Genomic DNA, 16,725 nt, shown 5'->3' with positions numbered 1-16,725 from the left:
AGTGAGTAAACCTTATTGAATCAATAAGAGTCTTTCCCTGATTGATAAATGATTAAAAGATATGAACAGTTTTCAGATGAAATAATCAAAGCTATCTATAGCCATGTGAAAAATGTTCTAACTCACTTTTGATTAGAGGGATGCAAATCAAAATAATTCTGGGGTATTACCTCACCCCTCCAATATGGAACCAATAGAACTATGAATGATCACAGCCATCAGGGCCATCCCTTTCTTTAACACTACTCATCTTCATGAAATCACTGTTTCTTTCCCACAGTCACTGCTAGGACTAGTCCTGTCAGCTCACCTGGGCACCTTGTCCAGAACCAGTGGAGGGCTCTGCAATCTTCTCTTAATAGGCCATCTGATTCTCACACTGTTTGTGGGATGAAAGTTCCTGAAGATGAGCTGGTACAACACAGATGCTGGCAAGGCTTGTTTTATGTTAATTCAGTAGGATCTGCCTAGAGGCATCTGCACTTCAGCAGGGACAGACCATCACCCAGGGAATCAGGTTTTTTTTCCTATAGACTTCCTAAATTGTCTTAGGCTGGAAAACTGCTTTATCTTGACTTATTCTTTCTGCCTTGCTAAGGTTCGCTTTGAGGGATTCTATTACATTGTTTTTGGAGGAATATGTGAGAAACAGATAATTCCCCACCTTATTTTTTCCATCATCCTTCCAGAATCCTATTCATCAGAGAAACTCGGTGTAAAATTTTACCATTTCCTGCTTTCCTTCTAATTTTGTCTGTATTGGTTTTGTTTCTGCAATGTCTTTTTTACTGTAATCAATATGTCCTATATTACCTCCCATGACCTTCTCTATCTCTTATTTGGTCATAAACTCTTCCCTTATCTTTAGATAGGGTGAAAGGTATTTTTAGGTGCTCCTCAAATTTGCTTTCAATATCATCATTTATGTCTAAATCATGTACTCATTTTACCTTATCTTGATATATGGTGCAAGAAGTTGACCTATGTCAAGTTTCTGCCCAATTACTTTTGTTTTTCTCACAGGCTTTTGTTTTTCTTCAAAAAGTAAGTTATTGGCCCATATTCTTAGATATTTAGCTTTATCAAGATTACATGATTACTATTATTAACAAATTACCATGGAAATTTATTACTGTGTATTATGTGCCTAATTTATTCAACTGATCAAAAACTCTATCCTGTACCAGACCATTTTTTGATCACTGCTTTGTAGTATAGTTTCAACTCTAATACTGTAAGGCCCCCTTCCTTCACATTATTTTCTTTGATTTCCTTTATAATTCTTGACCTTTTATACTTCCAGATGAATTGTTATTATCTTTTTTCTAATTCTGTGAAATAATTATTTGGTAATTTAATACATATGACACTGAATAAGTAAACTAAGATAGGTAGAATTATCATTTTATTATATTGGTTTGGCCTATCTATGAGCAATTAATATTTTTTCTGATTGTTTATTTCTCTCTTTAGTTTATATGTTTAGATAAGTGTTTTGTAATTGTGTTCTTTTAATCCTTGGGTATGCCTTGGCAGATGGACTCCCAACTCTTTTATGTTGTCTGCAATTATTTTAAATAAAATTTCTCTTTCTATCTCTTCCTGTTAGGTTTTTAGTGTGTGTGTGTGTGTGTGTGTGTGTGTGTGTGTGTGTGTGTGTGTATGTATGTGTATATATATATATGTATGTATGTATATATATATAAAGGGTTGATGATTTATGTGGATTTATTTTATATTCTGCAACTTTGCTAAAGTTGTTAATTATTTTAATCAATTTCAGTTGATTCTCTAGGGTTCTCTAAGTATACTACCATATCTTCTGCAAATAAAGGTAGTTTTGTTTCCTTGTTGCCTATTCTTACTTTTTCAATTTCCTTCTCTTGTTTTATTGCTATAGCTAACATTTCTTTTTTTTGTTTGTTTTGTTTTGTTTTTTGGTGAGGCAATTGGGGTTAAGTGACTTGCCCAGGATCACACAGCCAGTAAGTGTCAAGTGTCTGACGCCAGATTTGAATTCAGGTCCTCCTGAATCCAAGGCTGGTGCTCTATCTACTGTGCCACTTCACTGCTGCCCCTATAGCTAGCATTTCTAGTACAATGGTGGACAATAAAGGTGATAATGTACATACATCTTTGCTTTACCTGTAATGTTATTAGGATGGCTTCTAGTTCTTGCCTTTTCTAGAAAATGCTTGCTTGTGGTTTTTCAGAGAATACTTATTTTAAGAAATACTACATTTATTTTTATATTTTACAGTATTTTTAAAAAGAATGAGTATTATAATTTGTCAAAAGCTTTTTTTTTCACCTACTGATATAATCATTATATTTATTGTTTGTTATTGATCAATTGTGCTTATAGTTGTCTTAATATTGAACCAGCCCTACATTCCTAGTATAAATCCCACCTTTGTGGGATTGCGACATATTGCCATAATCTTGTTAGCATTTTATTTAGAATTTTTGCATCAATATTCATTAATAAAATTGGCCCCTTATTTTCCTCATCATGTATTTCTGCTTCAAGTGTCCATTTTGAAAACAATCTATTGTTGGATTCTGGTTTCCAATCCATTCTCCTAATTCTGTCTAATGGGAGAGTTCATCCCAGTCACAGTCATAGTTATTATTGAAAAATTTTGTATTTCATTCCATCTTATTTTTCTGCTTATCCTTCTCTCTCCCCCTCTCTCTCTGACTCTCTGTCTGTTTCTGTCTCTCCCTGTCTCTGTCTCTGTTTCTATCTCTGTCTCTCTCTGTTTTGGACTGTCTGTCTTTTTCTTTCTTTCTCTCTTTGTCTCTCTCTTATCTTGATCCTCCTCCAAAGACTGTTTTGCTTCTAAACACTACCTCTTTAAAAAAAAAAAACATTTCTACATAGTCATGTTGTGAGAGAAGAATAAGAACGAAAGGAAAAATAACACAAGAAAAAATAAATACCAACTAAAAACAACAACAAAGTGAAAACAGTATGTTTAAATATGCATTCAGACGCCATAGTTCTTTTTCTAGATGTGGAAAGCATTTTCCATCATGAGTCTTTTGACATTATAGTGGATCATTGTATTGCTGAGAAGAGTTAAGTCTATCTGAGTTGATCATCACACAATGTTGTTGATACTGTGTACAATGTTCTCTCGGTTCAGGTCATTTCACTCAGCATCAGTTCATGTAAGTCTTTCCAGGTTTTTATTCTGAAATCTGCCTGCTCATTATTTCTTATAGCACAATGGTATTCCATTACATTCATATACCACAACTTGTTTAGCCAATCTACCATTGATTGGCATTCCCTCAATTTCCAATTCTTTGTCATCATTTAAAGAACAGCTCCAAATATTTTTGTACATGTGGGTCCTTTTCCCTTTTTATGATCTCTTTGGAATATATACCTAGTAGTGGTGTTGCTGGGTCAAAGGGTCTATACAGTTTTATAGTTTTGGGGGCATGGTTTCAAATTGCTCTCCAGAATGGTTGGATGAGTTCACAACTCCACCAAGACTACATTAGTTGAAGACTACCTTTCTTAATCTGTATCTCCTCTTATCATCCATTCTTTCTTTTAGCCCCTTCTTCTCCTACTTCCCATTTTTAAAAGTTTGATTTTTATATTCAATTGTGTGTGTGTGTGTATGTGTGTGTGTGCATGTGTGTGTATTCTCCCTCTTTGAACCAATTCAGATAAGGGAGAGGGTCAGGTGTTGTCCACTTGCTCCTCCCCCATTTTCCTTCTGGAAGGGCCAAATTTAATAATGGAAAGAGTTAATTGGGTGGCTTGCCTTAATATTGGGTAAGAATAGAAACAGCCTCTTTCAAAAACAAAACAGGTTTATTAATAGGAACAAGTTTAAAACACTATCTGAATCAAACAAGTGAGATGAATAGAAGTAGAAACAATGTATAAATCTCTGGGGTAAAAAGGCCCCAGTAACCTGAACCTGCTTCCAGCCCAGATAGCTCCAAAGAGCTTTGCCTAAAAACAAAAAACAAAAACCAAAAACAAAATAAAAAACTCATCACACCCAAAATCTGTAGCTCTAAGGAGAATCAGCTGTGCAGTCTCTTCTGTTTTTGCCTGAAGGTCAAACACCAGCAACTCCTATAAATGTCTGTCTTCCTTCCCTGTTTCCTTCAGAACCCTCTCTAACTGCCTTTTAACTTCTTCTCCCTCCCCCTAACTCCCTCTAACTGAATCTCAACTGTATCTCTAACTCTTCCATTGTAAAAATTCTTCCTTGTGCATCTCATTTCTGTGAGATAATTTCTCCCATTCTTTCTTGCTCTTTCTCTTTGTCCCAAGTAAAAACCTCTTTTTCAGCCTTCTATTTTTTTTTTTTGAGATCATCCCAACATAATAGATTCACACCCATATTCTCTAACTTCTGACCACCCTAATGAAAAAGTTTTTGGGAGTCACGTGCATCATCTTCCCATTTGGGAATGTAAAGAGTATAAATTTATTAAATTTCTTATGCTTTATCACCTATGTTTATATTTTTTACTTGTGTCTTGTGTTTTAATGTCACATTTTCTATTTCACTCTATCTTCTTCATCAGGAATGCCTGATTATCCAATTATTCATTTTCCCCTGTAGGATTATGCTCAGTTCTTACAGGTAGGTCATTCTTGTTTTTCCCCCTGTAGGATTATATACTTAGTTCTTACAGGTAGGCCATTCTTAAATATAATACCATCTCTGTTGGTGTCCTTTATAATGATAGCTGCTAAATTTTGTGTAATCTTGAGTCTTGTTCTTTATTGTTTGAATTGTTTCTCTTTGGTTGCCTTTAGTATTCCCTTCTGTAGAATTTGGTTATAATATTTCTTGAGTTTTTCATTTTGGGATCTCTTTCAGGAGATGATCACTGTGTTCTTTCAATTTCTATTTTTCCATTTGTTCTCAAGCTATTTGGGCAATTTTGTTTTATTACTTCTCAAAATATGATATATAGGCTCTTTTTAAAATCAGGTAGTTCATTTATTGTAGTTATTTCTCCTTAATCTATTGTGGAGGTCAGTAATTATTTCTCTGATGATGTACTTCATATTTTATTTCATTTATCATTCTTTTGACTTTGTTTTGTTTCTTGATGCCTCATGAAATCATTAGCTTCCACTTGACCAATTCTAATTTTTAGGCAATTATTTTCTTTCATGAGGTTTTGTACCTCTTTTTTCATTTGGCAAATTTTGCCCTTTAAGGAGCTATTTTCTTTACTGAACTTTTGTAACTCTTCTACTATTTGGCCAATTCTGGTTTTAAAATAATTATTTCCTCCAATATTTTTGTTCTTTTTTCAAGCTGTTAATTCTCTTTTCATAATTTTCTCACATTACTGTTATTTCTTTTTCAAACATTTCCTCTACCATTCTAATTTGGTTTTTTTTGTTTTGTTTTGTTTGTTTGTTTTTGCAGGCACTTGGGGTTAAGTGACTTTCCCAGGGTCACACAGCTAGTAAGTGTCAAGTGTCTGAGGCTGGATTTGAACTCAGGTACTACTGAATCCAGGGCCAGTGCTTGAACCACTGCGCCATCTAGCTGCCTCTTTATTTGTTTTTTAAATGCATTTTTTGCTCTTAAAAAAATAACTTTCTTTAACTCTTATGGGAATTCTTGTTGGGCTTGTGTTCAATTTGCATTTTTTTTCTTTGAGGCTTTACTTTTAACTATTTTCACGTGGTTGTCTTCTTCTGAGTATGTATCTTGAACTTCCCTGTCACCATAGTAAGTATTTATGGTGTAATGATTGGAATGACACCATCTTCTGGAGAGTTACTATAGGAAAGCTCCTGCCATGAGGAGAAGGCATCTGAGGACAAGCCATGCGGCTTTTCTTTGGCATCAGGAAGTGACGTTTGCTCGTGGGTACTGTCTATCAAAGCTACCAGCCAATTAGCTTGGAGCTGTGTGAGTGCATGTGGATGGAATGTTCCCAGTTTCACAGGAGGTTTGTGGGATGAAGAAGGTGTGGTTCACTTTCACCAGGACTTTTGTGGAGAGCAGAGCAGGAGAATTTTAGCTCTCCGAGATAGATAGCTGAATCTAGGTCTCTTTCTCTCTCTCTTCACCAAATTCTTATTCTCCTTAATAAATGCTTAAAAGTCTAACTCTTGCTAAAGCTTATAATTTATTGGTGACTACTCATTAGATATTTTAGACAGACTAACTAGAATTTTAGCTCCTTACAATGGTCAGGTGCTTTTTTGTTTTTGTTGTTGTTTTCTTATTTTTCTAGTCCATTTCTTGACTCTCTGTTCACTTCTAGCAGGTGGTCAGTTTTCCAAGCTTCAGGTCTGTTTATTCTTATTCTTTCACAGCTATATCTGGGTGTCTATAAGTTTTTGGTGCTTCCAAGGTTGTATAATCTGAGGAGAGGTGCAATCACTTCTCACTTGGTCAGCACTCTTTTCCTTACCCAGGTAGGGTTACTCTCTTCTTGATACCACGATGCCTCTCCTTCCTAGACTTCAACCTGAAACTGGGTAATAGGCAATGTTATTGCCAAATGACAACTAGTCTTGTGCTCAGTGCTATCACAGGGATCCTCTGAATTCTCTTTCTGACTAAGTGTCTAATCTCTTTACCATCTCTGGACAGTGGAAGCTCCTGGTAATACTGCTACTCCTCCTGCAGCTGCTTTCCTTGCCACCACCTTGGCAGTCCATAGCTAGTGTCACTGCCATGCTGTACTTCTACCTAGCCCCCACCCCAGTGCCACACACCTCTCCTCAACTCTTCAGTTGTTCTGACCTAAAAAGATAATATCTCACCCTGACCTTTTGTTGGCTATGCCATTTTAGAATTCGACTTATTTTAAAGTTGAAAGGGAATTCTGGGAAGATATATCTAGAATGCTCTTTACTCTGCCATATTGACTTCCAAGTCTAGGGCTATTCAAAACATATTCAAAGCAGATGGGAGGGTAGTAGAAAGATGGGATTATGGGTTTTCATTGTTAAAACAATTTATTAGGAGAGTTTTGAGAATATCCTGGTAAAATTTTGGACTATTTATTTTTTCCTGTTCTTACTACTTATTTTTTATCATAATGAAAAGCAAATTTGATAGACTTCAATAAGGAAGCATGTTGATTGAGACTAGGAAGTGCTGGGAGTTTTTGCTAAAATATCAACCTTTGTTATCTTTCCAATTTTTTAGTTCAAACTAGTTAGGATAATTGAACAAATACTAACTGAATGCCTATTTTGAACGAAGCACAGAATGTTAAATATGACATCTCACTCTCAAGGTGTTTATTTTCAACAAAACATTTTATTTTTTCAAATTACAAGTAAAAACAATTTTTAACATTCATTTAAAAAAAACCTTTTGTGTTCCAATTTCTCTCCCTCCCTTTCTCCCTCTCCACCTCACTGAGAAGGCAAATAGTTGATTGTGCCATCATGCAATTAGACATGTTGTGAAAGAAAACACAGACCCCCACCTCGCAAAAACCCCAAGAAAAATAAAGAAAAAAGTTTGTTTTGATCTGCTTTTAGACCCTTATCAGTTCTTTCTCTGGAGGTGGATAGCATTTTTTATCATAAGTCCTTTGAATTGTCTTCTCAAGGTGTTTATAATCTAATGGAGGAGTCATATGTTTACAAAATAACTAATATGTTTGTAATATAAGGGGAAATTTTTTTTGCAGGGCAATGAGGGTTAAGTCAATTGCCCATGGTCACACAGCTAGTAAGTGTCAAGTGTCTGAGGCCGGATCTGAACTCAGGTCCTCTTGAATGCACGGCCAGTGCTTTATCCACTGGGCCACCTAGTTGCCCCGATTTTTTTTTTTTTTTAATCACAGAAGTCAGGTTAGGAGGCACTACCTTAAAGGAAAATTGGAACCATATTGTTAGTAGTCCTGGAGGACCTGACAAGTATTATGCATTTTTGTTAGTAGGTAGTCATGGGCTACTGCAGGTGATTGATTATTAGTGATAAGGACATGTATGAACATTTCACTCAGCCTGAAGAATGGATTGAAAAGAGAAGAAATGAAAGTCAGGCAGACCAAGAAATTATTTTTGTGCTATCACAGTATCAATAGAGGTCCTGAACTAGGATAGCTATAGTCAAAATTAAAAGAGGGGAGACACATGAGACATACTGTCAAAGTAAAATTGATAGGACTTGTCTATTAATTATACATATCAGTTAACAGGAGGCAGCTGGTGGCAAAAAAGATAGAGCACTGGGCATGGAGTCAAGAAAACCTGAATTCAAATCCAGCCTGAGATACTTACTTATTGTGTGATCATGTCACTTAACCTATGTTTGGTTCAGTGTTATCTACATGTAAAGTGGGCATAATAATAATAACTACTGCACAAGATTGTAGTAAGGATCAACTAAGATAATATTTTGTTTTTGGAAAGCACTTAGTGCAGTGACTAGCACATCATAGGTACCATATTAATGCTGATTTCTGCTTAACAAAGGGATGAGAGTCAATGATTACCAGAAGGTCACAAGCCTAGGTGATGAAGAAGTTAGGGAGAGGTAAATATAACAATGAATAGAGGATTGAAGAAAATTGACATAATTATGAATAATAACAATAATGACAACAACAATAATAATAATAATTTGTAGTAGGAAGCAACTTGGTACAGTGGGAAAAATCCCAGATGAAGGGTCAGAAAACCTAGTGTAACATTTAGTAACACTATGACTAAATGGAAGTCATTTAACTCCTGTGGACAACAATTTCCATACCTATAATATTACTAGTGAAGACTACATGATCTTTAATAGTTCCTTCCAGCTCTTAAGAGTCATACTTCTAAGAAATATTTTAGAATACTAAACGTGAAGGAGAGTAGCCTGGAGAAGATAGGAGTACTAGGGACTTAAATGCATTTCGAATTTGTAGTTTAAGAGATTTCTCCTATGTACTGGCAACACAGTCAGGAAGAACTGAATTCAAACCTAGCCTCATACATTCACTAGCTATATGACACTAGAGAGGTCACAATCTCAGTTTTGTCATCTGTAAAACAGATAATAAAAGCACTTAGCTCTCAGGGTTGTTGTGAGGTTAAAGTGAGATAATATATGTGAGGTAATTTGTAAAACAAGGCCTTTTTTATTTGGTAGCTGTTACTGTTATTATCTCTGCTTTGCAATGAATGGATTTAGAGCAAACTCTTTGGAAAGAAAGGCAGATGTGTCACACATCTGTTTGTTTCCCCAATTTATTTTACTAAAGGCTATGAAGACAATCAATACTTAATGGGAAAAAAACAATGTCTTGGGGAGGTAAATTGATTGATCTGCTTAAGTGTATTTGTCATGCATGGACAGTCACAATTATGTTTATAAGTGTTTATTTACAGATTATTCCAGTCCAAGTATTTAATATTTACTAAAGAAGGAATTATATATCCAACAAACATTAAATGTTACTGGTTAAAGTAAATGCTAGCTTTTATTATTTTATTATAATTTTAACATAATTTTGTATAAAGAAATAGAATTCAGATCAGCAGTAATTTGAACAAAAGAAACATATTGAAGATAGATGCATTAAAAACGTGTTTATGGGTAGAGTTTTATAACAGTGAGTCCATCATGCTCATCTTCAGTAAGCCACCTGTATTTGGAGAAAAAGGGAAAAAGACAACACAAGATTGTCACAACCAGTAATGTCTACCTCAAATGGAGTTAGAAGTCAGTACATAAATGCCTTTAAGCTCAATTCTCACTTTATGTATCCCTCAATAGTCCAAAATTGCCAATAGAAGGAATTTAATTGTTATAACTCAGGTTAGTCTGAGAGCACATTACAGTAGCAGCAGCAGCAATGGCAACAGAAGCAACAAGAGCAGTATTTTTAACAATCACAAACAATAGTTATTTCATTAATATGTAGTAAGGAACACAAGAGAAGAATTTTTGCACTTTGTGAAGTAACCTCTTTATGTTTCTAAACCCATCTTTTTGTTTGTTTGCTTCAGATTCTATACAAGAAATAAGGTTGGGCTGCTGTAAGAGTAAAGTTGCCTTACTACATCTTTCCACCCTAATCTAGGTGAAGTGGCCACCCTTACAGAGCCGGGAACAAAGTGTTACTTCATATCTTCCCTTTAAAATTTTTTTCAGATTCTTGGGCAGCTAGATGACTCAGTGGATAAAGCACTGGCCCTTGGATTCAGGAAGACCTGAGTTCAAATCTGGCCTCAGACACTTGACACTTATTAGCTGTGTGACCCTGGGCAAGTCACTTAATCCTCATTGCCTAGCAAGAAAAAAAAATAAGGTACCAGAAAAACTTCAGACAGAAGACATCAAGGCTTAGAGCATAAGGAAAGAAAAAAACAAACAAACAAAAACTAAGAAAAATTAGGGGAGGCACTTGGAGGTATATAGTTCCCACAGTGAATAAAATTATTTTTTCTTTATTTTTTTTGTGGGGCAATGAGGGTTAAGTGACTTGCCCAGGGCCACACTGCTAGTAAGTATCAAGTGCCTGGGGTCAAATTTGAACTCAGGTCTTCCTGAATACAGGGCTGAGGTTTTATCCACCACACCACCTAGCTACTGAGTAAAAGTATTAATGAAGAATTTAATACCTGTACTTTTGCATTATTAAATAAGCCTAAAAAGGGGCAGGGGAGGGGAGCAGCCAGAAGCAGTAAAAATTACCTAGGGCCATTTGTTAATTGAGAAATACAATGAGTCATGTTTAGAGGAGGAGATGTGAGTTAAATTAGTAACAAGGTTCAAGCAGTCTTGAGTTTTTTCAGTTTCACATATCCCTCCCTACTCAGCCCATTCAGTTGCTTAATGAAGCACCAATAGTTCATTTCTCACCCTCTTTATCTACTCCTTAAATAGTTTCTGCTGTTGGTAACAAACATCTTCAAAATTACTGATGCAACCCTCCATCTTCTGGATGACACACCTGAGAATGTTTTTTCCAGGAATTCATTACAGTGTAATTAGAAGTGGTTCAAAAGAAGTACCCAAGAGTTTCTTCTTCATTACTTTCTCAGAATCATTGGATTTCAAAGTTGGAAGAGACTTCAGAGACCAACTAGCTAGATCTGAATGGAAATCCTTTCTTTGACATACACGGCAGGTAGTCTTTCTGCTTTCTCTTGAAGACTTTCTCAGTGAAGGAGGTTAGGCTAAAGAAAGGTAGCCCTTTCCAGTTTGGGATAGTTGTGCTTCAAAGGGTTTTGACATAACCCTTTTGACATCAAGACTCTGCAACTTCTACCCACATCTTTTAGTTCTGTGTCCTGGAGCTAAGCAGAACAAGCATGATAGCCCTTCCACCCAATAATCCTTCAAATGCTTAAAAACAGACCCCCTTATTTCCTACTGGTTTTCCCAGGTAAAATAGCCTGCCTTTCTTCAATGACTGTTAATGTAACATGATGGCCAATGTCTCCTGATCTACTCTAGCTCTTCAATGCTTTTTTTTCCCTGCAAAGTGGCACTTTTGTGATATGATTCATTTGGACTCCTACTCTATTACAATCAATATTAATGAGTTTGAAATTTTACATAAGTAATATGGAGGTAATTAGATAAGGTAGGTTATTATAGTAGGCCTCAAACTTTAATGTAATGTTCACTACTTGTTTAATAGCTATGGAGCTCATCTTACAACCACAAGAATGCTGACAAAGGTATCTCCATCTGCTTTTACTCAAATTCCATGCCCAAGCCCAGAAAGGGTGGGATACCTTGATTCTTTGGAAAGTCCCCTGACTTATTGTTGTACCTCTGAACCACCCTCTCTTACCCAACATGAACAGTTGACCATCTCACGACCACTTGGTCACTAGAGATGACCCTTGTCTTGCCCATCTTAATTTTTGTCCTTCAAGAGCAAAGTCTACCAGCCAATGAGATTGTGTATTTCACCATGCCTCTTTTGTATATTTGGGTATCAATCTCTATAAAAACAGGTCCTGTGGACCAGGGGCATCTAAGATCATAAGGAAGACCTTATGTCCTCTTCATTGGAGGAGGCCATGAACCTTTTAATAAAGTGCTAATGGCTTAGAGCTCTGCCTTAGTGTATTTTTTTTCCTTGTAGACTGGATAATTTCAGACTGGACACACACTCCACACTTAAATGATGTGGTGTATTTAATGGTCAAAGATTATAAAGATAAATTGACTTATGTGTATGTTATTGCATAAGTAAGCTATTTTTAAAGTGTCAATATTTCAGTTTTTGATACTTAAAATCTAACAAGTGTGAAAACCCTAATGAGGCATCACTAATGACTGTGGCATTTACCAGAGGAAAAAGCAGAATTCCTTAATGTGCTACAACTTATTTTTAGAAATTGCCTTGTAATACTTTGTCAATTCTTTTTTCAGTGATGGAAGCCTCCCAACCCTTCTTATTAATAAGAAATCTGCTCAATTTCATTGCTCCATAATTTGCTTCAATAGGTTGGCCCAGAGATCTTATTGGAGGTAATGTCTTCTCATACTTTATTTCATTTATTGTTAACTAAATATTTGTTTTATTCAATAAATTATGTCACAGTAGAGAGCTGATTCTAATAATGAACTCTGCATCAAAAAATTATGATCTATTAAGACTCAATTTATATATTTCAATCCTTTATGATATTGGTCAGGTTTGTCATTCATGGTGCCTTCTGACTCTTTTCTTGTAAAAAAAATTTGATGATTTATTATGAGGATTATCAATAATATGAAAATTTTTTGTCCTTTTCTTGTTTTTGGTGCTTTTAATTTTTAATTTCATTTCTGGTATTTTTCAATTGATTTTTGCCCTTGTCCCCTGAAATGAGGTTATTAAATATTAACATATATAGGATTATAGATTTGAACCTGGAAACACCCTTAGAATTCATTTAGTCCATTTAGCCTCTTCTTACAGATGAAGAAACAGAGGCTTAGGGAAGTATAGCAATTTGCCCAACATCATGTATGTAGTTTATCAAATAACTTTCAAAGAGTTATCTTATTACTAAATTTATGTATATTTTAAATTATATGTTTTCTCCTCTGATAGAATTTAAGCTCCTTAAAGGAAGGGACTATTTTTATCTTTTCCACTGCACAGCACAACGTAAAGCACAGAGGTGACTAATAAATATTTATTGATTGGTAAAGATACAGTTTAGTTCCCTTAGCTTATTGATCACTGAATAAAAATCACATTTGAGATACCAACCCTCAACCTCTGTAGTGTTTAGTGTTTGACTCTATTGATCATTATCTCATTTTGAATACTCTCTTCCCTTTAAGTTTTTATGACAGCCCCCTGAAATATTCTACCAGTCTATCTCAACTTAGGGCTAAATCACAGAACTCTTCTCCACAAATTCTTGGTGATCTCATTAGCTACTTTGGATTTAATTAGTTTCTCCATAGCTTGCCCTAAGCTATTTCCTAAATCTCTAGTATTTCATCTTCAACTACTTATTAGGCACTTCATACTAGATTTCCTCAAACAAAATATACCCCAAACATAACTTTTAAAAAATTTTCCTCCAGGGGAAATACAGTTAGCAATAGTAACTGTGAGAAAATTTGAATCAAGTTCATCTGATAAGCCTCAGTTCTCAAACACATAGAGAACTGAATCAAATTTGTTAGAAAGAAGAGTCATTTGCCAATTGACAGAGGATCAAAAGACATGAGGTTTTCAGATGAAATAATCAAAGCCACCTACAGCCATATTAAAAAAATGCTCTAACTCACTACTGATTGGAGAGATTCAGGTCAAAACAATTCTGGGTACTACCTTATACCTGTTGGATCGGATAATAGACTAGCAGAGAGGAAAATGACAAATGTTGTAGGGGATATAGTAAAAATGAGACATCAATACACTCTTGGTAAAGTTGTAAATTGATTCAAACATTCTGTATTTTTTTCCTTTCCTTTCCCTTTTGTTTTGTTTTGCTTTTGGTGGGACAATGAAGGTTAAGTGACTTGCCCAGGGTCACAAATCTAGTAAGTGTCAAGTGTCTGAGGCTGGATTTGAACTCAGGTGCTCCTGAATCCAAGGCTGATACTTTACGCACTGCACCACCTAGCTTCCCCAATTCAAATATTAAGTAGAGAAATTGGGAACTATGGCTAGAGAGATAAAGAACCATGTATACTCTTCACTGTAGTAATGCCACTACTAGGTTGCTATCCTAAAAGAGATAAATAAAAAGTTGAATTCAAAATTGGGGAGATGACTGTCAATTGGGGAATGAACAAATTATAGGATGATATTATTATGGAAATATAAGAAATGATGCTATAAGAAATATATGCTAAATGATGCTATAAGAATGATGGGGGGCAGCTAGTTGGCACAGTGCATAAAGCACCGGCCCTGGATTCAGGAATACCTGAGTTCAAAAACGGCCTTAGACATTTGACACATTGACTAGCTGTTTGACCCTGGGCAAGTCACTTAACCCTCACTGGGACACGAAGAAAGAAAGAAAGAAAGAGAGAGGGAGAGGGAGAGAGAGAGGGAGAGGGAGAGGGAGAGGGAGAGGGAGAGGGAGAGGGAGAGGGAGAGGGAGAGGGAGAGGGAGAGGGAGAGGGAGAGGGAGAGGAGAGAGGAGAGGGAGAGGGAGAGGGAGAGGGAGGGAGAGAGAGAGAGAGAGAGAGAGAGAGAAGGAAGGAAGGAAGGAAGGAAGGAAGGAAGGAAGGAAGGAAGGAAGGAAGGAAGGAAGGAAGGAAAGAGAAAGAAAGAAACAAAGAAACAAAGAAAGAAATGAATGATGTGATGAGCAGGATGCTATCAGAAAAACCTGAAAAAGACATAAATGTACTGTATACAAAATAACAGCAATATTGTAAGATGATCTGCTGGGAAAGACTTGGATGTTTTGAGCAATGCAATGATCCAAGACAACTCTGAAGGACTTATGAAAAATGCAATCCATCTATGGAGAAAGAACTGCTGATATGTGAATACAGATTGAAGGATTTTTTTTTTCTGTTAGTTCCTTTTTTTCTAATTTTTTTTGTCCATTTTCTTTTACAACCTGACTAATGAGGAAATCATTGTATTGCTGAGAAAATCTAAGTCTATCACAGCTAATCATCATACATTGTTGCTGTCACTGTGTATAGTATTCTCTTGGTTCTGTTCACTTCACTCAGCATCAGTCAACTTAAGTCTTTCCAGGTTTTTCTGAAACCTGCCTGCTCAGCATTTCTTTTTTTTTTTTTTTAGTGAGGCAATTGGGGTTAAGTGACTTGCCCAGGGTCACACAGCTAGTAAGTGTTAAGTGTCTGAGGCCGGATTTGAACTCAGGTACTCCTGACTCCAGGGCCGGTGCTCTATCCACTGTGCCACCTAGCTGCCCCTAGCATTTCTTATAGCACAAAAGTATTACATTACCCAAATGAGGGTCATCTCCTCTATTTCCAATTCTTTTCCACCACAACAAAAGCTGATAAAAATATTTTTGTACATGTGGGTCAGTACCCTTCCTCTTGATATATGCTTCAAACCCTGTTTTTCCATAAAAATGCAAATGCCACATTTAAAATAATCCTCTTCTTTCATTCCCTGTGGCTGCTAGTGTCTTTCCTCTTCTATCGCCTTGTATGTGTTGGTTTATATTTTATATAGACATGTATATATTGTCTCTCCCCCCAATCAATGTTTCATTTTTTCCTTCGCATACTTCTTGGGACATAGCAGACACTTAACACACAGTTGACTGTTAAAGACAAATTGTGTGATAATTATCTCCCTCTTTTCCCCATGCATTCTGCTTCTACCACTACAGAATAGCAAGTGACCACACAAGACTAAAGTATATTTGCTATTTTTTCTTTTCTTTTTCATAACTCACTGAGGCCAAAAAATCCATCATCTGGCTTCTGGTGAGAACTTTCTCTATGCTTAACTAAATTTGTCTTCTAATGGCAGATTGTATTATCTATTATTTCATAGGCATAGGGAATTCTCAATGAGGAACTCCCTCTATCAAATTAGATCAGACATTCTTCTATAATATATGGCCTTAGCATGTTACATCCTGGGATATAAAGATAAAAAGGAACCAACAAGGGCCTGCCTTCAAGGTGCTAACAATCATTTGATCTTCTCAAAAGGCCTATGAAAAAGGAAGGAGCCAAGCCAACTCAGTGGTTAAGTGATTTGCCCTTGGTCATGCAGTCTGTATATATCAATGGGGGACTTGAATCCATTCTTCTTTATTCTAAATATGTCTCTCAATCCACTAGACCATGCTGCCTCTCTATCCATGAAAAAAGCATCTAAATTAAGCTGCCTAGATCCTTAAGGCATAGGGAAGAGGTGCTTTTAAAAATTATTAAAATGTAATGGGTTCATATAAAAGTAACAAGGATTCAATATACTCAGTTTACTCAAATTGACTACATATAAAATGAGGCACCTTCCTTTAGCATGTTGCAGCTAGCTTTCTACTTCTCTTTTGTTCTCATGAGTCCATGAATGCAGCCTGCTGCCTCTGTTTCAATTTTTATTCTATTTACTCTTTGTTTATTCTAGGTAAATGAGTATCCAAGAGAGAACAGAACAGATTATGCAACACTGTGAGCTTTGAAAGGTTGGAGGATACCAGAATTGCAGCCACTGGAATACAAACTAAAGTAAACTCATCAGTGAAGCCCAATGAAAAGCCAACCCTAAGGAGAGAAGCACTTCAGCTCAACCATCAGTCAACTGACTTAATGGCCAAGACAATAGCCCGCAAGAAATGGAACAAATCATCTA

General features: G+C 36.0%; 1 protein-coding gene across 1 annotated transcript in view; it reads right to left on the bottom strand.

Annotated features, from left to right (window-relative positions):
- Positions 1-9,489: 9,489 nt before the first annotated feature.
- RP1 (RP1 axonemal microtubule associated) overlaps positions 9,490-16,725 on the bottom strand; it is a 715,393-nt gene continuing 708,157 nt past the window's right edge. Inside the window, exon 59 of the mRNA XM_043976222.1 lies at positions 9,490-9,600. Coding sequence (XP_043832157.1) covers positions 9,546-9,600 — 55 coding nt within the window. The 3' untranslated portion in view covers positions 9,490-9,545. The remainder of the gene's footprint in view (positions 9,601-16,725) is intronic.

This window comes from Dromiciops gliroides, chromosome 1 (assembly GCF_019393635.1).
Source record: "Dromiciops gliroides isolate mDroGli1 chromosome 1, mDroGli1.pri, whole genome shotgun sequence".
NCBI classification, from domain to species: Eukaryota; Metazoa; Chordata; class Mammalia; order Microbiotheria; family Microbiotheriidae; genus Dromiciops; species Dromiciops gliroides.
This window is presented reverse-complemented; position numbering and strand designations above follow the sequence as displayed.